The sequence below is a fragment of the Gigantopelta aegis genome, chromosome 8, assembly GCF_016097555.1.
Source record: "Gigantopelta aegis isolate Gae_Host chromosome 8, Gae_host_genome, whole genome shotgun sequence".
In the NCBI taxonomy this organism is placed as follows: domain Eukaryota; kingdom Metazoa; phylum Mollusca; class Gastropoda; order Neomphalida; family Peltospiridae; genus Gigantopelta; species Gigantopelta aegis.
In genome coordinates this window covers 5,444,980-5,469,994 of record NC_054706.1, presented here as the reverse complement: position 1 = coordinate 5,469,994, position 25,015 = coordinate 5,444,980, and the positions used below count along the sequence as shown (strand labels likewise).

General features: G+C 36.1%; 2 protein-coding genes across 2 annotated transcripts in view; one reads left to right on the top strand and one right to left on the bottom strand.

Moving 5' to 3' along the window:
- The first annotated feature begins 9,100 nt into the window (after positions 1-9,100).
- LOC121378672 (piggyBac transposable element-derived protein 4-like) lies at positions 9,101-10,837 on the top strand. Its single transcript, XM_041506953.1, has one exon. The coding sequence runs from the start codon at positions 9,101-9,103 to the stop codon at positions 10,835-10,837; it is 1,737 nt and encodes a 578-aa protein (XP_041362887.1).
- Positions 10,838-11,659: 822 nt separating this feature from the next.
- The window catches only part of LOC121378671 (protein Njmu-R1-like), a 30,654-nt gene continuing 17,298 nt past the window's right edge, over positions 11,660-25,015 (bottom strand). The window contains exons 6-12 of the mRNA XM_041506952.1: positions 24,589-24,642; positions 23,831-23,950; positions 16,918-16,982; positions 15,808-15,977; positions 14,849-14,958; positions 13,085-13,155; positions 11,660-12,225 (exon numbers count right to left, since the gene is read on the bottom strand). Of these exons, the coding sequence (XP_041362886.1) occupies positions 12,087-12,225; positions 13,085-13,155; positions 14,849-14,958; positions 15,808-15,977; positions 16,918-16,982; positions 23,831-23,950; positions 24,589-24,642 (729 nt within the window). The 3' untranslated portion in view covers positions 11,660-12,086. The remainder of the gene's footprint in view (positions 12,226-13,084; positions 13,156-14,848; positions 14,959-15,807; positions 15,978-16,917; positions 16,983-23,830; positions 23,951-24,588; positions 24,643-25,015) is intronic.

The following is a 25,015-nucleotide window of genomic DNA, read 5'->3' as shown; positions in this document are numbered from 1 at the left end:
AAGGAGGATTTGTCTTTCTTGTTAGTGGATAGTGTTCATCTAGATAAACAACCAATGAAAAAATATTTGCAGTGAGTGTTAAAAGTGCTATTCTGCAAGCCAAGAAAAGATTAACCTCATAAGTTAGCATTTAGTATTTATATGCTTTAACATGTTCCTAGGTAAGATACAGGAAGGTGTATTCAGTGTATTTGATACATTAATGTTGCAGTTTCGTATTTTCCTTACCAAGCCTGGCTTTCAGTTAATACTTAGAGGTACTTGCATAGGTTTACAGAAATGTTGCAGCTACTTAGTATTACTTATCAAGCCAGCATTCAGTATAATGTAGGTTTACATAAAGTTGGCTGTTATGTATTCAGTACAATACATAAATGTCACAGCTACTTAGTACTACTTATCTAGCTGGTGTTCAGTATGCTCTACCATGGTAAAAATATGGGCCGAAGAGTTTGTAGATATAAGGGTGTTGGGGCCAAATTACTGTGATGACAAGGTCTCTTTTCATGTAATGGGAGGCCTGATACAAATGCAGCATAGTCCTTGTCCATCGAACAATGGACAACATATTTTAATACTTTCATAGCTATTTATATCTTAAAGTATCCATCAGAAGCTGGCAATCTTCTAAAATATGCTGTCACCATTCAAGAATTGCAAACTAATCATGGTGATCTGTCATGGAGGCATTACGATGAAAGGTTTCGCAGATTGCGTGCATCACACCGCCAGCCATAGCAAAAGCTGGTAGATGAGCTGTATACAAAAGTGGTAAACATGCATGCAAATAATGTGCAATCCTCCATACCATCTCATGATGTGGGTAGGCGTTACGTGGGTAACTGTACACAACAGCTCTTTCGCAACAAAGTCGGAGGTGAGGCCTGTACCACAAACCCCTATAAATTCAGACATAACTGTCAGGCCTGTTGGGCAGCCTCCCATCCCAAAACAAAATCTTTTAAACTGTTGCACCAGAGACCAAGCACTATTATAAAAAAATCCCAGTGCTACCAACCCCAGTACAGCCTGATTCCTTAAAATAGTATTTACACGGGTACAGGGAGGATCTACAAGTCACTTTAATTAATGGTTTCACCTATGGATTCCGACTAGGTTTTGAGGGCAAACAGTGCAGTATTTCATCATCTAACCATAAATCTGTGAGAGATAATAAACTTATAGTTCAGAAAAAATTACAAAAGAAACTAGACATGGCACGAATAAAAGGCCCCTTTTTAGAACCACCTTTCTCAAATTTTACATGTTCTCCCCTTGGCCTTGTTCCTAATTCTGTTCCAGGTAAATTCAGACTTATCCATGATCTCTCCTACCCTCGTGGGTCTTCGGTTAACTCTGGTATTCCAGAAAGTAACAGAGCTATACATTACGATGCAATAGACAACGTGAGTTTGTTGGTTGAAAAATTTGGAAGAGGTTGCTTGCTAGCCAAAACAGATGTTGAAGATGCTTTCAGGATATTTCCTGTGCATCCAGATGATTATCACCTTTTAGGTTTTAGTTGGAACAATATGTTTTAATACGACCTTTGCCTTCCCATGGGAGCAAGTAGCTCTTGCTAATTTTTTGAATTACTCAGCTCAGCATTACAGTGGATAATGCTTGAAAAATGTGGCGCTTTGGGCATGTCTCACAGTTTGGATGATTTCGTATTTGTTGGTTTCCTTGAATCAGATAAGTGTAAACTTGATTTAAGTTCATTTTTGAGTTTGTGTAAAAAAATATGAATACCTATTAAAAAAGAGAAGACCGTATGGCCAATGCAAGTCATTACAATATATGGACTTGAGACTCCATTCATATGGAGTGTTGTTTACCAGGTGACAAATTGCACAAGATGAAACTAGCACTACAGAATATGAATAAGCGTAAAAAGGTTACATTACGAGAACTACAATCTCTCATTGGTCTTCTAAACTTGGCTTGCACTGTAATATGCCCTGGGCATGCCTTTTTGCGCAGGCTGATAGACTTGACTACCAAAGTAACAGAGCCATATCATTTTATATGTTTGAATAAAGAATCTCGCTTAGATATGCAAGCTTGGTTGCAGTTTCTTCAATCATTTAATGGGAAATCAGTATTCTTACATGATAAATGGCTTTCTTCAGAGCATTGCACTATGTACACTGATGCTTCATGTAGTTTAGGATATGCAGCCATTTTTGGTACCCACTGGTTTGCTTTTCCCCCCGAGTCGAGTCCATGATCCCATTAGAAATAACTATCAAAGAACTGTTTCCGATAATTTTAGTTTTGGAACTTTGAGGAAAACATTTGGCCAATCACAAGGTTTTGTTTATGTCAGATAACCAGGCTATGGTCCACGTTATTAATAAGCAGTCTTGTCATGAGTCTACTCTCATGAAATTGGTTCGTAGATTAGTCCTAGCAGGTCTGACGAATAACATTTATTTTAGATCAACCCATCTACCAGGAAAACATAATGTACTGGCTGACAAACTTTCCCATTGAAAATTCCAGGAAAACTCACGATGGGGCTCCTTGGTTAGATCAAGTTGCAACACATGTACCTGCAGTCCATTTGAGTACTGGTGCTTTGTATCTTTTGTCTGCTGCCAACTCCAGTAGGACCAAGTGTTCATATTTAAAAAGCTGGCACTTTTTGAAAGAGTTTGTTGGAGCAAATAATATTGAGTTGCCACTGTCTTTGCAGGTTGTAGCCAACTTTATAGCCTTCCTACATTTCTCGCAAATATGGCCCTGCCACTATTGCATCACACATTTCTGCCATCAGCTATGTTCATAAATTACTTAAGTTGGAGGATCTCACACACACATTCCTAATAAGGAAAATAATAAAGGGTTGCAAAAATATTGGGGGTGCAATGGATACCTGGTTGTCTATCACCAAGAATATTTTGGCTAGATTGATAAGGGGTTAAAACATACAGTATGCAGTCAATCTGTGGAACGTCTGATCAGCTCAATTTTTCTCTTGGCCTTCCATGCCTTTTTACAAATGGGTGAAGTGGTTTGCAAAACAAATTCAGATTACTGCACAGTTGTCCAGCGCCAGGATGTCACTTTTCAGATAGAGGGGGTCGTCCAACATCTGTTGACATAACACTGTCATTTCAAAAACAACAAGGAAAAGCAGCCTTTATATTTACATTTGACATCCAAAAATAGTGCAGATCTGTGCCCAGTCCAGACATTATGGCATTTTTGCACTGAATACACTCATACTGATAGACCGTTGTTCCAGTTCCACAATGAGTATCCCATCACCTATTCTTACATTTCCCAACAATTAAAGATGTGACATCTTGGTTGGATTTAAACCTGGAATTTTATAAATGCCATAGTTTTAGAACTGGGGCAGCAACAGAAGCTGCACAGCTAGGCTATTCAGAGTGACATCCAAAAACTGGGTAGGTGGATCTCTGGGGCATTCAAAAGTTACATCAGAATTGATGCTTTCAATATGTAGATGCAGCTTTCAGGGTCTTAGTTTGCTTGCACTGCTCAAAATTCATCATTCTTGGATACTTCTATTGTACCATAAGTTTTCAAATGGGGTTCAGCATTTGGCTACCCATGTCAGAAACTTGTGGAAGGTGAAAACCACCAACTTAATGTTAATATATGTAGTACCTCTCTGGCGCAACTGGAATTTAGCTTAGAACTTAGATTTTATGCATATTTGTAATAAATATTTCATGTGATCAAATTTATGAGAGTACAGCATGTGGCTGCTCTCTTAACAGGTGACTAATCCCACCATGGAGACTTTGAAGGTCTGCATTCTTAAAAAGTGGCATCATGTTCAGTAGTTGCCCTGTGCAAACATGAGAAACTGTGAACAATATGAACTTAAAATGTCCTTGCTGTGTTTTAATATATAGGTGGTGATGATGTTTTTGTTTTTAAACTACATGATTTGTGGATGCATTATTGTTTACAACATTTTCCTAATTCTTAAAATGCAGAGTACAGCATGTGGCTGCTCCGCTCAATAACAATGCAACATTCTCAGGAACGGTGAATTCAGTTATAGTTTACATGTGATTGCATTTATTGGGGAATAGCTCTATGGTTTATACATTTAAAGAATTTTGAATATTCTTCTTTTTTTTTTCCTCTACAAAATATGTACTGAATGTTCTATCATTGTAGGTCTAAGTTGGGCATATTATCAGAAAGTAACAAGTGTATTGGGTCACACCTTTTAAAAACTGGAGCACAATTTTGGATGGCGTGGGGCGGCATGCATTTGCCCTTTGACTTTCTGTTTGTACGCCACCTTTTGGTTAGATATAAATTAGTACATGTTAATATTGTTTAAATATGTAAATACATGTACATTCATATACATTGTGTATAGTAATTGAAATTACAATTATCCGTCATTTAATGAAAATGACATTTACTACAAATGCTGAATTGTGATATTATTTAATAATCAAAACTAGCGTCATTATGCTCCAGGGAATAGTATCAACATAAATAGAATTTATTGCAAATAAATGAATTTATGTTGAACTATTATAACTCCTGTCCTGTATTCATATGTGGACATTACAGTTAGTGACTACCAGTGTTACACCAGATGATCACACTCAAACTCTTCCAATTAATAATAAATAGATTAACCAATCAGGAGGCTTCTGCACTCTGAGAAAGAATTCTGCCTTTCGAGCAGGTAACAGGTAAATAAACCAATATTTAGCTTTATCCCACCATCCACCCCTTTCACACTCCTTTTATGTAATTTAGGAAGATGTATTACATGTAAGTGACTGTGTAATTGTGAAGCACAGTTAAGTGATGTACACTAGTCTATCTCTTTTCCCAGGTTTTTTTTTATCTTAAATTAAGGTTTTCGCTGGGGTTTTTAGTGCGATACTCGGGCGTTTTGTTTGTACGCCACCTTTTGGTTAGTTATAAATTAGTATATGTTAATATTGTTTAAATATCTAAATACATGTCCATTCATTTATTACCTTTAAGATAAATTTCATGCGTTTTGATTGGTCAATAGCCAATGCATACCACAAGTACACTTTCTCATTTGCGGGACAATACAGGATTTGCAGGACAATACAGGATTTTCGGAAAAATACAGAATTTGTCGGGACGTACGAAATGTGACTTGCTCGACTGATTGTACGAAAAAGCGAAACTGTGAATGAGACTAGTCCTGTTTTTTCCCCACAACAATCAACACGCCTCAGTGGTTAAATATGTTAAAAGTCTTAAATTTACTGCAAAAGGAAATATCAAAACTCGGTAAGTTTTATTTTTAGTGTTTATTTGAAGATTTATTGTGCACGTTTAGCCCACAAATGTGCTACATTGCAAGTTTTCGCATATTAAAAACATACTCAGTGCTATACACGATTACAGTAACGGTACACGTGTGAGGACTTGAATATGATCTCGAAAATATTTTAAATAATAACCTGATATGCATTTTTACAGGTTATACAAGTTAGTACAAGCTGAGAAATATATATGTTTTGGTTACGGGTGTACAATCGTATTGGGTTTTTTGTTTTGGGTTTTTTTTGGGGGGGTTTTGTGACACAATCATGAACATGCAAGGTAATAAAGCGATAAGAGTTGTCCCCCTTTGTTTATAAATCGTCTGCTTTTGACAGATAAATGTAGAAATATGGCAAAGCGATTTGCAACCCATACAGATTCAGAAATTTTACAAAAGAGAACAAATAATATTCCTGTGAACACCCATGTAGCTGACAAAAAAGCTGCGAATAGAAAGAAAAACCTAAATATTCTGAGGACTTTGATGCCGAGGAACTGAATAACGTTTTGAGTCATTTTTATATTGATGCTCGTAGAAGCGAAGGTGAACTGTACAAAACGTCATCGTTAGAAAACTTCAGACATAGTTTGAATAGGTATTTAATTTCACCTCCTGTCCTTAAAAAATTGACATTATAAAAAATCTGGAATTTCATGATGCAAATTTGTGTTTTAAAACTGCACTAACTGAATTGAAAGCTGCTGGCAAAGGTGCAACAACACATTATCTTAGTATATCAGAAGATGATCTCGCCAGAATGTATACATCAATGTATATGAGTCTAGATACACCTCAAGGCCTGTTCAATAAAGTTCAGCTTGAAATTATATTGTACTTTTCACGCCGTGGTGGAGAAAATATGACCGAAATGGAAAAGGACACTTTTTCAGTTTGTAAGGATCCAAAAATACGTGAAAACCCCCAAAGATGAGCTCACAAAAAATCACTGTGGATGGGAAAAAGAAAGTTTCACAGGAATAATGCCAGAAGGTAAGTCCCCTTACTGTCCTGTGGCTTGTTTTGAAAAATACCTTTAAAAACTGAATCCTGAACTTAACCGTCTGTGGCAGCGACCCAAAGATTCCATTGTTAATGATGACAATGTGTGGTTCTGTAAACGACCAGTTGGCAAAAACATGCTGTCAAGATTCATGACCAACCTGAGCAAGGCATGTGTATTATCCCAAATATACACAAATCAATCTGTCCGTACTACAGGAGTTACAATCCTTACCAAGCAGGTGTTTCCAGCATCACAAATTATGTCAGTTACTGCCACAAATCAGTAAGTTCTCTTGCAATGTACCACAGAATTTCAGAAGATGAAAAAGTACAGATGGGTACTGCCATTACTACAGCCATGCACAAACATGTTCCAACATCATATTGTCATACCAGCAAACCCAGTGATGTCGCAACTGCTGAGACAAGTGTTGCCGTTGCTGAAACGAGTGTTGTCTGGGCTGAGACGAGTGTTGCCGTTGCTGAGACGAGTGCTGTCGTTGCTGAGACAAGTGGTGCCGTGGCTGAGACGAGAGTTTCCGTTGCTGAGACAGTGTTCCTTCTACCAAGAGCAATGAAGCTCTTGATAATTTTGACGTGGATCAGCTCTTTGCAGATTATGATAACATTGAGAATGGCTCAAGTACATCCATGTCACAAACACATGTTACTTACAAAACATTAAAGGATAAAAAAAATGTTCCAGTCTTTAAAAACTGAAAAATTGGCACCATAAATATAGTATTTCAAAATAGGTAACCTGAAACATTCTGCAGTTGTTAATTGAAGTTGGAAATTTTTATTGAATATTAATTCAAGTTGAACATTTCGGTTTTTTATCTTAAGTTAAACATTATCTCAGTTATACTGCCTGCAGTAAAAGATACTAGTTACATGTACGGTACACCCTTTTAAAAATACCATTTTTTGTGTTATATTTTTATGACGTTATCTTATTAAAATGTTTTGCAACTCAAAATGTGTGTGCATTTTGTTTAATAGTTTGAGTGTTAGTGTAATTTTTGTTTACTTGTAAAAACAGATCTAAAAAGTAATAAATTCGTTACGCAGGTTTTTGACAGGGTGTACGGGATTGTACACCCCCCCCCAAAATCTGCATTTCCTGAGGGGCGTACAACCTGTCAAAAACCCACGTAACTAATATTATTACCTTTTAGATAAATTTCATGCGTTTTGATTGGTCAATAGCTAATCCATACCACAGGTACACCGTGTCATTTTCCGGGTCAATACAGAATTTGGGCACCAATACAAAATTTGCCAGGGTGTACGAAACTGTCACGTGACTTCCGCTTTGTAAGTTCGGCAGAATTGTTATCGTTTTGTTTTTTCACTCTCGCGCCTCAGCTCTTAAACTAGGAAATACGTATTGAATTCTGTTTGAAAGAGATTGCGATTTATGGTAAGTGTTTTTTTATTACTTTATTATTTTTAAATACATACTTTCTTGAACATGTTATAACCAAAAAATATAGAAAATCGTTGATTTTCGCATACTCATGCTACTGCATTGTAAATTTAATGGCGGGAACTATCACTGTGTAGGCGACCGAACTATAACAAAACTATTTCTTTTAAAAACGCATGACATGCATTCTTTGGAATGTTATACGGGTAAGTATAGTTTGATAAATCAACAATTAAATACAACTGTTTTTAATTGTATTTAAGAGGTCGGTTATAATCATAAACATATGTCTTTGTATGCCATTTAGCAGGGCGCAAAAGGACTGCGTAAGGAAGATCACGTTGGCGAATTAAATAGCCTCGCGTCGTGACGTCACTTAACAACAGCGTCAGTTTCAAATAATTTCGTACAGGTAAGATGCAATTGTTATTTTTAATTTTAACGTTAATTGGTCATGCCGGTTAAAGTTTCAGTTTTGGGTCACAGTTATGTCCGTAGGCTTGGGGAAGTCATCAATAGGAGGAATTCTGGTTGGAAAAACCTCAGGTTGGACGAATCTGAAGTTTTATTTAAATTTGTTGGGAAAGGTAGCGGCCGTGTGAACGATTTATTTCAGGGTCAGTTCCGTGAACATTTGAAATCGTTCAAGCCCAGTGTGGTTGTGTTACAAATAGGAGGTAACGATATAGATAGAACTGAGGTCGTACCGACAAAAATGTTATACGGGTAAGTATAGTTTGATAAATATCTATGTGCCCGAGTGTAATCAGTTGTTTGGTAGTTTTCCGTGTAATAATGTTTATTTACAAATTGACAAGACCTGTGTCATTAAGGTGATAAGAGTTGCCCCCCTTTGTTTACAAATCGTCTGCGTTTGACAGCTCGCTACAAAGTACCATAGAAACACAAATCACATACAAACCATTACAGGAGAAGAAGAATGCTCCCATCTTCAAAAATTGCAAGAATGGCACAATTAACATAGTCTTTCAAAGAAAATAAAACTGACATCTGACACAGAATAATAATAAAAAAATGTTCTGCTATTTATTAACATTTTCTGCATTAACTCTTTGGGGTCGAATCCTGACTGACGTCGTGATTTTCATTTACGCGAAAAGTCGAGTCCCGCCTGTACGTGTTGTTTACAACTAGCACTAATTGTCGAATGCCGACTGGAGGCGTGACCCAACTTAAATGTAAAACGAAAGTTCATTGGACAGTATAATTACTATCCAGCTTTAGCAATAGGTTGAAGGTCAATCTAGTGACCAATAGAAAGCGTTGTTACAACTGGCTTCATTAAATAAACCACGTGTTTCCTTCCGAAATTTCTTTGCATTGAAAAAAAATACAAAATGGAAAATGGCGGCTTTTTTGATTCGGAAAATGAAAGCACTTCTGATTTCGATGGCTTTACCAACGATGATCTACCTGATGAAACGTTTGATTTAGATGAAAGATATAATAGTTCTGATGTGGATCTGAGCAGCGATAGTGATGATTTACCTCTGTCACGGCTTCGAAATGGACACAATCGTGAAAATGGCAATGAAGAAATCGAACCAGAAACCCCAAATCGAACTACATCGTGGAGTCCAGTCCTGACTGATATACAAGTAGATGCGTTTGTGCAACCTGTCGGTGCTGTAAATATTCTTGGAAATGATGCAAAAGAAATAGATTTTTTTGAACAAATTTTCCCCGACGAGTCGTATGTGAAAATCGCCCAAGAGACTAACAGGTATGCACAATCAAGAATCGAACAAAATGGCGACGACCCAAAATGGTTTGCAACAAATGCGGATGAAATTCGAGCATTCATTGGATTCAACATTCTTATGGGAATTGTGATTGCACCCACTCAGGACATGTATTTTTCGATGGATGCATTTTTTCGACCAACAGGTATGTCTGATCGTATTACGCGTGACCGCTTTGACAAGCTTTGTCAGTATTTTCACGTTTGTGATATTTCAACAAATCCTGACCGCGGACAACCTGGACATGATAAACTGGCTCATGTTCGTCCATTTTTAGAAGCTATTCGTGTCCAGTGTAGAACACAGTATTCGCCCCACTGTGAGACATCAATAGACGAAGCCATGGTGGCCTATACTGGTCGTTTGTCAATCAAACAGTACCTCCCCATGAAACCAACAAAACGTGGCATAAAAATATGGGCAAGAGCAGATCCCCACAATGGTTTTTTGAACGACTTTCAAGTCTATACAGGCAAAGTCAACAATGTTGTTGAAACTGGCCTTGGTGAACGGGTTGTGAAAGACTTGACGAGAGACATATGGGGAAAAAATCACCGTGTCTACTGTGACAATTATTTCACTTCTGTGCCACTGTTTCAAGAACTTCTTGACAATAAAACGTATGCTTGTGGTACAGTACGAACCAACCGAAAGTATTTGCCAGCCAGTGTAACCCAAGCGAAGTTGAAACATCAGGGTGAAATGGTCATCGAACAAAAGGAAGGAAGCATGATAGCTGTGGCATGGCACGACAAGCGGACAGTGAACATCCTATCCACTTTGTCAAATCCGCTGGAACGAACGACTGTGAAACGGAAAAAGAAAGACGGCACACAGGTGGATGTTCCCTGTCCCCAGGCAGTCAAATCCTACACAGCATACATGAATGGAGTGGATAGAGCAGATCAGTTGCGGTCATCATACTCAGTTTCACGAAGGGCAGCCAAGTGGTGGAAATATTTGTTTTGGTTTTTGATCGACATTTCAATCATAAATGCATTCATCATGATGAAAGAATCGGCCAATCACATCATGACTTCCAAGACAGGAAGGAAGAAGGAAAGATGCCAGCTGGAATTCCGACAAAACTTGACCAAACAACTAGTTGGAACATACTGGCACAAGAGGAAGCGAGAGAGCATACAGAAGAAAGCCACAGATGGACTTTTACACTGGCCAGTGGTTCTTGGCAAAAAAAGAACATGCAAACAGTGTACCCTTCAGGGCGTTAGACGTGAACCCACCTCAGGCTGTGAACAGTGTAATGTTAACCTGTGTGTGGGTTGTTTCAAGCCTTACCACAAGGCAAAGTTTCCTGCCTTGTTTCAGTAGAACTGAATCACTGAATCAAAGAAAGTGAGATTTGTTAATTTTTTTGTTTACTTTCATCATTTAGAGACAATTATAATTATTTTACAATTATAATAATTTGAAAATGGCTTATATTCTTATTGGTACACACTATATTAAATATCACACAAAATGTGTTGTGAATATGTTTATTAATTATAAAGTTACAGGCATTTTTCTGAGAGCTATAGCTTTTTCATGAAATCCTTCATTATGCAATAGGGCATTAGCAGTAAATACTACCTAGGGCTCAGATCCAAAATGGCCGCCAGGCCTCAAAGAGTTAATAACAGAAGTTGAACTTTCATACATATTAAATCAACTTGGATAATTCACTTAAATTAATAATTAAAGTTAAAAATGTTTGTAGTTAAATCTATATTAGTGATTTGTATTACCCTGATAAAAGTAGAAATATTTTCAGTTACTGTTATAGAATTTTAATTTCTATAGTATTATCTGGTAAATGGCATATCTTAGTGTATAAATAGTTTTTAAAAAATGTTAGTATATTTCTAAAATTCATATAAAGCTGCATTCCTTTAAAAAATAATATTTTATTTGAAATTTTATTTTATAAAAATATTTTAAACCTTAAAAATCTTTGTGTGATTTGTTCAAAATGTTTGAAAAAGATCTAAAAGGTAATAAATTCGTTACGTGGTTTTTGCCAGGGCGTACGGGATTGTACGCCCCTTCAAATTCTGTATTTCCTTCGCCCTGGCAAAAACCGCGTCACTAATAATATAGTAACTGAAATTACAATTATCCATCATTTAATAAAAATGACATTTACTACAAATGTTGAATTGTGTCATTATTTAATAACCAAAACTAGCTTCATTGTGCTCCAGGGAATAGTATCAACATAAATAAATCTTATTTTCTGGGAGGTAGATAACCAAAAGAATTACCTCCTACCCCAACCATGTAATCACTTTTGGTACAGCCCTAAGCACAGAGGCAGGTTTCCTACATACCAGGAATAACACAGTATAAAAGAATTACCTCCTACCCAACCATGTAATCACTTTTGGTACAGCCCTAAGCACAGAGGCAGGTTTCCTACATACCAGGAACAATCCAGTATATACTGTGCTTGTGAACATTTTGACTGCTACCATCAACTTCTATTATGTCACATTTATCTAACATTAGATATAAAAACCAGTTTAGCAAGTGACATTTGCAAAGAGTATCACCTGATGTAACATGTCACCTGACTGGCAGGTCATACTAAATGCTGTCCCTTTTCCTTGAGAAAGTCTTGAATAACTGCCAGGATGTCAAGTGTGTCTGTGTTGGCATCAAGCTGAACATAGCGTAGCAGGAGATCACCCGCTCCACACTTCTTCAAATATGACAAAGATCTACACAGAAGAAAATTAAACAATATGATTAATGAACGCTTATAAACTGCAAAGCAAGGTTAATAACAGTTTGTGCTGTGGATAATAAAACATTTTTTTTTTACTGTAAAGGCAATGTTGTATAACTTAAAATACTAGAAAACAAAGAGAGATGGAGAAATATTTTTATAAATTAACTTTACAATGACCTTTAAGTCTAGTGTAACGACATGTACACAAAATGTTAATTAACATAGCTGTATACTTTACAAATATTTCTTCTCTCTATATATATGCAAATCTTGTCTTACAGTTACCTGCTAATAATTAAACCTTTGGCCAAAGTGTCAATTAAACGTGAATTTCGATAGCATTAAAGGGACATACCCTAGTTTTAGCCCGTGAAAATTAACACTAAGTTCAGTTAATCTACAAACCTGTAACACATTTGGATAAAGTTACAATTGAGTGAAACATGAGTCTGTGACTTTGAAATGGTGAAATACCCTCTCTAAAAATAGACTAACACTCGACTCCATAACTGTTACCTCTCAGACGCACATGAGTTTTAAAAAATATGAGAAATGCATTTTGTGATATTAAAAACACCAGGATGACCAAAAACACTTGTACGGAATGTACGGAAAGAGATAATCTAAACAATAAAATCTAACTAAAGTAGGATTTCAGTTATCAAAAACGGCTCTAATAGTAAAACAAAATATGCCTTAGTCTTTAAAAAACTAGGGTATGTCCCTTTAATTTATTCTTGTATGTTTTTTTATATCATTATGTACTAACTGTTATATATTCAGTGGTGGAATTTTTTAAAAATAAATGAAAAATTCTGCTCGATTACCTAACCAGTATTGGTCCTTACCTGTACAAGGCATAATGGTCTAGTTCAGCCTGCTTCAAGAATCTCTTTAATTTATTCAAGTTATGTACAAACTGAAATAAGACCACAAATGTAAATGTTGGTAATTTCAGAACATACTGGTACTTGTGAGACAAGGCAAAGCAAGGCAGAGTTTAAAAGCTATGACCACAATTCCATGATTACTGTGGCATTTTTTTCTCCTAATTCTTCAACACTGTTACTGTTTAAAAAAATACAAGCCTTAAGTAAAACATGTTGATAACCAGAAGGCGGGGTTTAAATTGTTGTTTTTTAAATTACTGACTGGGTTTTTTAAAGTTACTGTTTAAGTCTTAACTAAAATCTGAAAACCATTGCTCTTTGTGAAGATTTAAACAAGCAAGATAGATTAATACTCTCAAGAAAACATATTGGGGTGTCATTAAGTTACTGTTTTTGAGTATTAGTAGACAAATTACTGTTTTTCATAGCCCAACAGAATACAAGCTGCTGAATTACATGTAGCTAGCAAATATATATATACAAAAAAAAATTCTCCAAAATTTCACTTTACTTCATGCTCACGAAAAACCAGCTTATTCCATGCACAGTGTTCTCGCTGTTCCATTTAAACGGGGCAGCCCGCCCCGCTGTTGCATTTTGTCGCCCTTCTTTCATATTCTGCACACTGGACATCAAAGGAAACAAGCCGCATTGTGTGTATGAAAAAGCAACTGATGAAAAACTTCATTAGCTTACGACAGTTACCATAACATAATTTAACAATATTTTTAACAGCCTCTATTTTGTCCCAGACCTGTATCCATTTGTATGTTTGTCACACACAATACAAGTTATATTTTATTTTAGCAATGAAAACATTTTATTTGTTATCAGCAAACTCCGACTGAAAAAACAACTTATTTGGCACCAAATGTGTCACGTGATCAGACCGGTCATTCTGTCTTTTGTTTCCACTAACTATCGCCCGATATTTTGTCCTCAATTGCAGATTTAATTGGTTTCATTTTTGGTGGGATATCACCGCTCATAAAAACAATGGAAGTGGTAGTGTTTAAAATACTTTATCTTGGGTGCTAAATAATATATACACCTCCTTTCCTTTTTATCAGTTGGCGATATCAAAGCAATCGATTCATTCGATGAAGATGGAAATAAAATAAACAGAATTTTTTTTATCCCACATTAGGGGATCAGTTTACAAACATCTTTATTCTTTTACATACATGTATATTTTGAAATCTTTATTAAAATAATATTATTAAAACTTTGATCTGTTCAGCAAAACCGGAATTGCCCGTGAATGTTACACTGACAACTGTCACAAAATGAGTCAGCTTTATTTCGTATCAACTTTTTTGTACCAAATAATGAGAGGCAAGATAAGGAGCATGTCTTTGCAACCAACCAACCTTTTTTTTTAAGGGAGTGGTGCCGCATGGCCATCCTTCTTTAATTTTCACCCAGCGAGAACACTGCACGCAAAACATTATTTGACCATAAGGCTATTATAAATCAAAAGCTAAAAAAAATGTCAAAATAAGGAGGGGTAAAATTATATTTTTTTATTCTATATTGTCCAAGACATTGAAAATATCACATAAAAAAAAAAAAAAGTAGTTTTTTTTAAAATCCCCACACACCCCCACCCCCAACAACAACAACCCAGGAGCGGGTCTTTATTTACAGAGGGATGCAAACTATGATTTATTATAACAATGGCCTTAGAAAGACATGATTCTTCATAGACAGCTTTTCACTTACAGCTAGTTTGATGGTCTCCAGCGAGTCACGAAGTTTGGTGATGTCAGTCGAGTCCCCCGAGAGAAGATGGTCTGCAGATATCTTGCAGAACTGACAGCTTGGAGAGAAACCTACAAAGTACCACTTTAGTTCTTACACAGTAGCCAAGGGCTTGCATGTTCATTTATAGCCGAGTTTCTCTACAGATTTGTCCATTTACAATGGTTAAGCAGATTACTAGATTTGAAGAAATCTGAATAACAAAACCATATTTCTAATATCAAAACCATATCTCTGCAGAAGGCAGAGTTGAAAGGATGTTAGGCAGTCATGAATGCTTCCATGATCTACTATCAGGTGCTCATCCTTACGAAGACTGCCACTCCCCTAGGAGATCCGTAATAGAATCTTTACTCGTGTATAATCAAATTTTCACTCTGAATGAGAAATCCTTTATGTTCTAAAGTAACTGCATACCTCATAATTTTGAACTTTTCTAGACTAAATAGTATTAATGAAATAAATTTATTGAAGTTTTTTGTTTGTCTTTTTAATCAGCTTAAACACAGGTTTGGAAATGAAAAACGAGAGATCTACATGTATGTCTAGTGTTTTCACTAGAAATTTGGCAAGGTATTTTCATGGCACTTTTTTCATCATTAAAGACAAAAATAATAATTGAAATAAAAATAAATGTAATTAATGTTCTTGCTGCAATAAATGAATGGCAAAATATATAACTGGGATATTTAATTAATTAATAAACATTTTTTTAGTGTTTCATAAAGGTCATTTTAAAATTAATTATTGAACAAGGCTTGTTTAATCTCAGGGCAGCATGGTGCTGATTAAGGCAAGATGGCGCTAGACTACTGGGGCATGGTGTTGCACTATGCTAAAACAAGCTAGGGAATACACTAGGCCTATATATCGTAATATGAAAAAGTCAATATAGCTATTTATATGGTTAAACTGTTCACCATCAACATCAAATGTGACGCCATCCTCTCTAAAGGTTAGTTTTGCTGTAACCGGTAGCAACCATTCACTGGTCTGTCCACCGACAGATAGTAACAGGTCACTGTCTGTGGGTGACCCGCCTCCCAAACTGGCCTGCACAAGTGGAGTTATGCTACAGGACTGGATAAATCTGAAAAATATGAAATAAAACAGAAAATCTAAACATCAGGGATGCGAGAGGGGCTGGAACAAAAAAGCTTACTGCGGCCGGTGTCCAGGGGTCGCTCAAGGGCCCCGGAAGGAAAACTGTTGTTTGCAACCCCTGGAACTGCCAAAAATTGCATTCAATGCTAACAAATCTAAAATGGTTATAACTTATAATATATAAAGCACACATCATAAACTTGAAACCGTGAAAACATGCAAATGAACCATGTGTGGTCAACAGTACTGAACATCATGTTTTTGGGGTTTTTTAGACGAAATGGAAAAGCGCATTTCCGCGTAGCTCTCACATCCCTTAAAGATAGTTTAGAAGGAAAGAAAGGAAAGGAATGTTTGTTTTTAATAACATGTCAGCACATTTAAATTACTGCACTTTTCCCATGACCTAAAGATTTTCAACATTAATGACTTTTGAAAAGCATTTCTCCGTGATATTTTTTTTATAATTTCAACATTCATGACTTATGAAAAGCAATTCTCAGTGACCTTTTAAAAGATTTTCAACATTCATGACTTTTGAAAAGCATTTCTCCATTACTGTTTTAAAAGATTTTCAACCCATATTTTTAGTATTTTTACTCTAATAACTTAACATAGAACAATTTACTCATGTACTGATGATCTCATTCTGTGCTATGTTGATGTCAAAAAACAAAAAGTTTCATTTTCAAGAATTATTCAAATCAACCAAATCTAAATCATAAATGAAAACAGACATTTGAAAATCTACATATGACTGTGCACAACTCTCACGACCCATTAAGAATCCTGCAAGAAATCAGGAAAGTACTCCACTGCTGTGTTACACCCTGTACGGGTGAAAGATGTCACAGAATAATGGAGAAAGCAAATGTTGAGTACTGAAACTGAGAGATTCTTATCAACTGTTTAACCAAATGACCTACTTTCTAATGTCCTCCTCCTCTTGGTTTGTAGCACCTTTAATCTCAAGACTTGGATCTAACAGTGCCTGAAAGACACACAGTAAATAAGGCCACAATAAATTAAATGCTAAATTTTTATACAATTTTGTTTTCAAAATGTGAGTGGTGTATGGGAGGGAAAATGCAATTTAAAAAAACAAATTCAGGACATTGGAAATACTGCATAATGAGGATCAAATACATTAATGTTTAAATAACTTTCTTTTTTCTTCTTCTGTTTTAAACTTTATTTCAGAATTTAATTTATTATGGCTTAACTGTGACAATCTATTATATTTTAACTTGTAATGTGTCATGTGATTTTGTTTTGTTATTCAAAAGCTGACAGTGTGTCCTGTAAAAAAAGAGTAACTCTATTGTTTTTCTATCTGATTCAATTATCTTAAAAAGTGCAGAACTAAGAAAATACACAAATTACATATTACCATGAGACATATTATATTAATTTATAGGAGACCAATGGATTAAAGTGCTATAAAACAGAGTATGATGTGATGTTTGCAAGTACTGTAGGGCTCCTGGTTTTACCTAAATATTGCACACGTTAAGTGATGATGTACCTGGCATAAAATATTCTAGCTGCAGCTACATTATATACTCGACAAGAGGTAGTGTCTCTCAAATACTGGACATGGGGTACTCATTTTTATATTAAATACTGGACATGGGGTACTTTCAGTGTATATTAAATACTGGACATGGGGTACTGACAGTGTATATTAAACGTGAGGTACTGACAGAGTATATTAAGTACTGGATGTGAGGTAATCACAGTGTACTGGTATATTAAATACTGAACATGAGGTAATCATAGTGTATATTAAATACTGGACATGAGGTACTGACAGTGTATATTAAATACTGGACATGAGGTACTGACAGTGTATATTAAATATTGGACATGAGGTACTGACAGTATATATTAAATACTGAATGTGAGGTACTGACAGTGTGTATTAAATACTGGACATGAGGTACTCAGAGTGTATATTAAATATTGGGCATACGGTAAACACAGTGTACATCTATATTACACACTGAACGTGAGGTACTCTCAGTGTATATTAAGTTCTGGACGTGAGGTACTGACAGTGTATATAAAGTACTGGACGTGAGGTACTAACAGTGTATATTAAATATTGGATGTGAGGTACTGACAGTGTATATAAAGTACTGGACATGAGGTACTGACAGTGTATATTAAGTACTGAACGTGAGGTAATCACAATGTATATTAAATACTGGATGTGAGGTAATCACAATGTATACTAAGTACTGGACGTGAGGTACTGACAGTGTATATTAAGTACTGGACGTGAGGTAATCACAGTGTATATTAAATACTGGATGTGAGGTACTCACAGTGTATATTAAATACTGGATGTGAGGTACTCACAGTGTATATTAAATACTGGATGTGAGGTACTCACAGTGTATATTAAATACTGGACGTGAGGTACTCACAGTGTATATTAAATCCTGGATGTGAGGTACTCATAGTGTATATTAAATGTAAGGTACTCATAGTGTATATTAAATACTGGATGTGAGGTAATCATAGTGTATATTAAATGTAAGGTACTCATAGTGTATAATAAATCCTGGACGTGAGGTAATCATAGTGTATATTAAATGTAAGGTACTCATAGTGTATATTAAATGTAAGGTACTCATAGTGTATATTAAATGTGAGGTACTCATAGTGTATATTAAATGTAAGGTACTCATAGTGTATATTAAATACTGGACGTGAGGTAATCATAGTGTATATTAAATGTAAGGTACTCATAGTGTATATTAAATGTAAGGTACTCATAGTGTATATTAAATGTAATGTACTCATAGTGTATATTAAATACTGGACATGAGGTAATCATAGTGTATATTAAATGTGAGGTACTCATAGTGTATATTAAATGTAAGGTACTCATAGTGTATATTAAATACTGGACGTGAGGTAATCATAGTGTATAATAAATACTGGATGTGAGGATACTGGATGTGAGGTACTCACAGTGTATATCAAATGTATGGTACTCATAGTGTATATTAAATACTGGACGTGAGGTACTCACAGTGTATATTAAATACTGGATGTGAGGTAATCACAATGTATACTAAGTACTGGACGTGAGGTACTGACAGTGTATATTAAGTACTGGATGTGAGGTAATCACAGTGTATATTAAATACTGGATGTGAGGTACTCACAGTGTATATTAAATACTGGATGTGAGGTACTCATAGTGTATATTAAATAATGGATGTGAGGTAATCACAGTGTATATTAAATACTGGACGTGAGGTAATCATAGTGTATATTAAATAATGGATATGAGGTACTCACAGTGTATATCAAATGTAAGGTACTCATAGTGTATATTAAGTACTGGATGTGAAGTACTCACAGTGTATATTAAATACTGGATGTGAGGTACTCACAGTGTATATTAAATACTGGACGTGAGGTACTCACAGTCTATATCAAATGTAAGGTACTCATAGTGTATATTAAATACTGGACGTGAGGTACTGACAGTGTATATAAAGTACTGGACGTGAGGTACTGACAGTGTATATTAAGTACTGAACGTGAGGTAATCACAGCTAGTGTATATTAAATACTGGATGTGAGGTAATTACAATGTATACTAAGTACTGGACATAAGGTACTGACAGTGTATATTAAGTACTGGATGTGAGGTACTCATAGCGTATATTAAATACTGGATGTGAGGTACTCACAGTGTATATTAAATACTGGATGTGAGGTACTCATAGTCTATATTAAATACTGGACGTGAGGTAATCATAGTGTATATTAAATACTGGATGTGAGGTACTCACAGTGTATATTAAATACTGAATGTGAGGTAATCACAGTGTATATTAAATACTGGACATGAGGTACTCATAGTGTATATTAAATACTGGATGTGGGGTACTCATAGTATATATTAAAAACTGGACGTGAGGTAATCATAGTGTATATTAAATAATAGATGTGAGGTACTCACAGTATATATCAAATGTAAGGTACTCATAGTGTATATTAAGTACTGGATGTGAAGTACTCACAGTGTATATTAAATACTGGATGTGAGGTACTCAGTGTATATTAAATACTGGACATGAGGTACTCACAGTGTATATCAAATGTAAGGTACTCATAGTGTATATTAAATATTGGATGTGAGGCAATCACAGTGTATATTAAATACTGGATGTGAAGTACTCACAGTGTATATTAAGTACTGGATGTGAAGTACTCACAGTGTATATTAAATACTGGATGTGAAGTACTCACAGTGTATATTAAATACTGGATGTGAGGTAATCACAGTGTATATTAAGTACTGGGTGTGAAGTACTCACAGTATATACTAAATACTGGATGTGAGGTACTCACAGTGTATATTAAGTACTGGATGTGAAGTAATGGACATGAGGTAATCATAGTGTATATTAAATACTGGACATAAGGTAATCACAGTGTACATGTATATTACGCACTGAACGTGAGGTACTCTCAGTGTATATTAAGTTCTGGACGTGAGGTACTGACAGTGTATATAAAGTACTGGACGTGAGGTACTGACAGTGTATATTAAATATTGGATGTGAGGTACTGACAGTGTATATAAAGTACTGGACGTGAGGTACTGATAGTGTATATTAAGTACTTGGCGTGAGGTAATCAGTGTATATTAAATACTTGATGTGAGGTACTGACAGTGTTTATAAAGTACTGGACATGAGGTACTGACAGTGTATATTAAGTACTGAATGTGAGGTAATCACAGCTAGTGTATATTAAATACTGGATGTGAGGTAATCACAATGTATATTAAGTACTGGACGTGAGGTACTGACAGTGTATATTAAGTACTGGATGTGAGGTAATCACAGTGTATATTAAATACTGGATGTGAGGTACTCATAGTGTATATTAAATACTGGATGTGAGGTACTCACAGTGTATATTAAATACTGGATGTGAGGTACTCATAGTCTATATTAAATACTGGACGTGAGGTAATCATAGTGTATATTAAATACTGGATGTGAGGTACTCACAGTGTATATTAAATACTGGATGTGAGGTAATCACAGTGTATATTAAATAATAGATGTGAGGTACTCATAGTATATATTAAAAACTGGACGTGAGGTAATCATAGTGTATATTAAATAATAGATGTGAGGTACTCATAGTATATATTAAAAACTGGACGTGAGGTAATCATAGTGTATATTAAATAATAGATGTGAGGTACTCACAGTGTATATCAAATGTAAGGTACTCATAGTGTATATTAAGTACTGGATGTGAAGTACTCACAGTGTATATTAAATACTGGATGTGAGGTACTCAGTGTATATTAAATACTGGACATGAGGTACTCACAGTGTATATCAAATGTAAGGTACTCATAGTGTATATTAAATATTGGATGTGAGGTAATCACAGTGTATATTAAATACTGGATGTGAAGTACTAACAGTGTATATTAAATACTGGATGTGAGGTAATCACAGTGTATATTAAGTACTGGATGTGAAGTACTCACAGTGTATATTAAATACTGGATGTGAGGTACTCACAGTGTATATTAAGTACTGGATGTGAAGTACTCACAGTGTATATTAAATACTGGATGTGAGGTACACTGTATTTTAAATGTGAGGTACTTACAGTGTATATTAAGTACTGGACGTGAGGTAATCACAATGTATTAAATACTGGACTACAGCTGTAATGATACGGGAGGCCGTGATAACAATACATATCCCGATACTTGGGTCGCGATACGATACGTATCACGATATTTAACTTTTCATATCAAGCATCAATAATTAAACTGTTCAGTTCAAGTTTATGAACCATGATAATCTTAATCGAAATTTAAGAAATGGTACAAGCTATATTACAGGATTGTTTTATTGTCGCCTGACAATAAAATGAAACTATAATATTTCAAAATACAAATGAACATTACATGCTTGTTCAACGCAGTTCTACAGAATTTCAGGTTTTTCTTGAGAAAAATCTACTTGTTAACATGTTTAGGTTTCAGTGCAGACCGTTGAGCAGTTACAACATCCCCTACTGTACTGAAAACCCTTTCAGATGGTACAAATGTAGAAGGAACACAAAGATATGTTTTGGCAATTGTAGCAAGCACAGGAAAGTACACTGAATTTGTCTTCCACCATAGTAAAGGACAGCTTAGTATATTTTGTAAACAAAAAAATAAACCTATGGTGTACATAATGATATCAATGTCGAAAACTATTAATAGACACCTCAAATGCTGGGGAAATCCAGCAACTGAACATCGAAATTATGTTTTCATTGCTCTACTGTGTATGTTCGTAAATTTCTGCTTCTTTTTTACCAAAAAAATAAAAATAAAACAAAACATGAATGTATCGTATTGTATCGCGATATAGCTGTCCTGAATCGATGTATCGTATCGTGGCCCTCGTATAGCGATACAGCTGTCCTGAATCGATGTATCGTATCGTGGCCCTCGTATCACGATACAGCTGTCCTGAATCGACGTATCGTATCGTGGCCCTCGTATAGCGATACAGCTGTCCTGAATCGACGTATCGTATCGTGGCCCTCGTATCGCGATACAGCTGTCCTGAATCGACGTATCGTATCGTGACCCTCGTATCGCAATACAGCTGTCCTGAATCGACGTATCGTATCGTGGCCCTCGTATCGCGATACAGCTGTCCTGAATCGACGTATCGTATCGTGGCCCTCATATCGCGGCCCTCGTATCGCGATACAGCTGTCCTGAATGGACGTATCGTATCGTGACCCTCGTATCGCGATACAGCTGTCCTGAATGGACGTATCGTATCGTGACACAGCTGTCCTGAATCGACGTATCGTATCGTGACCCTCGTATCGCGACACAGCTGTCCTGAATCGACGTAACGTATCGTGGCCCTCGTATCGCGACACAGCTGTCCTGAATCGACGTATCGTATCGTGGCCCTCGTATCGCGACACAGCTGTCCTGAATCGACGTATCGTATCGTGGCCCTCGTATCGCGATACAGCTGTCCTGAATCGACGTATCGTATCGTGGCCCTCGTATCGCGACACAGCTGTCCTGAATCGACGTATCGCATCGTGACCCTCGGATCGCGACACAGCTGTCCTGAATCGACGTATCGTATCGTGACCCTCGTATCGCGACACAGCTGCCCTGAATCGACGTATCGTATCGTGGTCCTCGTATCGCGACACAGCAGTCCTGAATCGACGTATCGTATCGTGACCCTCGTATCGCGACACAGCTGTCCTGAATCGACGTATCGTATCGTGACCCTCGTATCGCGACACAGCTGTCCTGAATCGACGTATCGTATCGTGGCCCTCGTATTGCGACACAGCTGTCCTGAATCGATGTATTGTATATTGCGGCCCTCGTATCGCAATACAGCTGTCCTGAATTGATGTATCGTATTATGGCCCTCGTATCGCAATACAGCTGTCCTGAATCGATGTATGGTACGGTATCGTGGACCTCGTATCGCGATACAGCCATCCTGAATCAATGTATCGTATCGTGACCCTCGTATTGTGATATAGCTGTCCTGAATCGATGTATGGCATCGTGGACCTCGTATCGCGATATTTACAGTGTATATTAAATACTAGATGTGAAGTACTCGGTGTCTATTAAATATGAGGTACTAAAAGTGTATATTAAGTACTGGACGTGAGGTACAGTGTATATTAAATACTGGATGTGAAGTACTCACATTGTCTATTAAATGTAAGGTAATCACAGTGTATATTAAATACTGGATGTGAGGTAATCACAGTGTATATTAAACATGAGTTACTCACTGTGTATATTAAGTACTGGATGTGAGGGCCGAGGCGTTTGGCACAGCGAGACAGATACTGCAGCACGACCTCGTACCACTGGTCAAGATAATCCTTCACTGATCCATCAACCTGGCTGAGCTAAAAACAAGTTAATCATCTTAACATTAATTATAACCAGTCTATTATGTATTCTGGAATATGCTATTAAAATTAATCATCTCCACATTAAACAGTAACCAGTCTATTATGCATTCTGGAATATGCTATTAAAAGTAATTATCTCCACATTAAACAGTAACCAGTCTATCATGTATTCTGGAATATGCAATTAAAATTAATCATTGCCACATTAAACAGGAATCAGTCTATTATATATTTTGCAATACACAATTACAAAGTTGTAAAATCTGTGTACACACAGCAGGCACACTTGATTGTCATAATTATTAAAATTAATTAAATTACTGAGTATATTCATCTTGGACTTATAATAATGTAACATTATTTAGACTATTACATAATTAATTTAAAATATAAGCTACCCATGTGGGCTTATCAAATATGCTTAGTTTAAGACTTCACTATATTCCAGACGTTTAAATATACCACAATATGAATATCAGTACAGGACTTAACATACAGCAAAGTGTTGTATTTCAACACACACATGTACTACAGCATCACGGCTGCACTGTTAATAAAAGTATTGTCAGCAAAACTGCTGCATTGTTAATAAAAATATGAATAAATGTTTTAGTGCAGGCTGCAGTTACTACCTGGGAAAGTTCGCTGGGCGGCTGTTCAAATGATGCATCCTGGGAGGTAGCAGGCTGAAGGGAAGAAGTGTGCAGGCATTCAAAGATTTGGAGATTATTAAATAAGCACAACATGGATGACTGTTCATTATCTTACCTGTAATTAGTATAGGAATGTAGCTCTTTGGCAGCACAAGTTCAAAAATGTTTTTAACAGCCACTAATTGGAAAATGATTAATTATACAGTTAGTTTTATTTTGTTGCTTTTTTTTTTTAATATGCAGCAACATCCCTCTGAACTGGAAAATGTTTGGTTTTAGGGGTATCTGGTCTTGAGAAGTAATCTCTTCTGTAATGATAATTAAAAATGGACTGCGAAACATGTCCAGCCTTGAGGGAATTCCAATTTACAGGTATCTAGTTTTGAAGGCTTTCAATAAAAATAAC

What these genes read in the sequence shown, in the direction of transcription:
- LOC121378672 (XM_041506953.1), top strand. Translation starts at nt 9,101, where the DNA reads ATGGAAAATGGCGGCTTTTTTGATTCGGAAAATGAAAGCACTTCTGAT.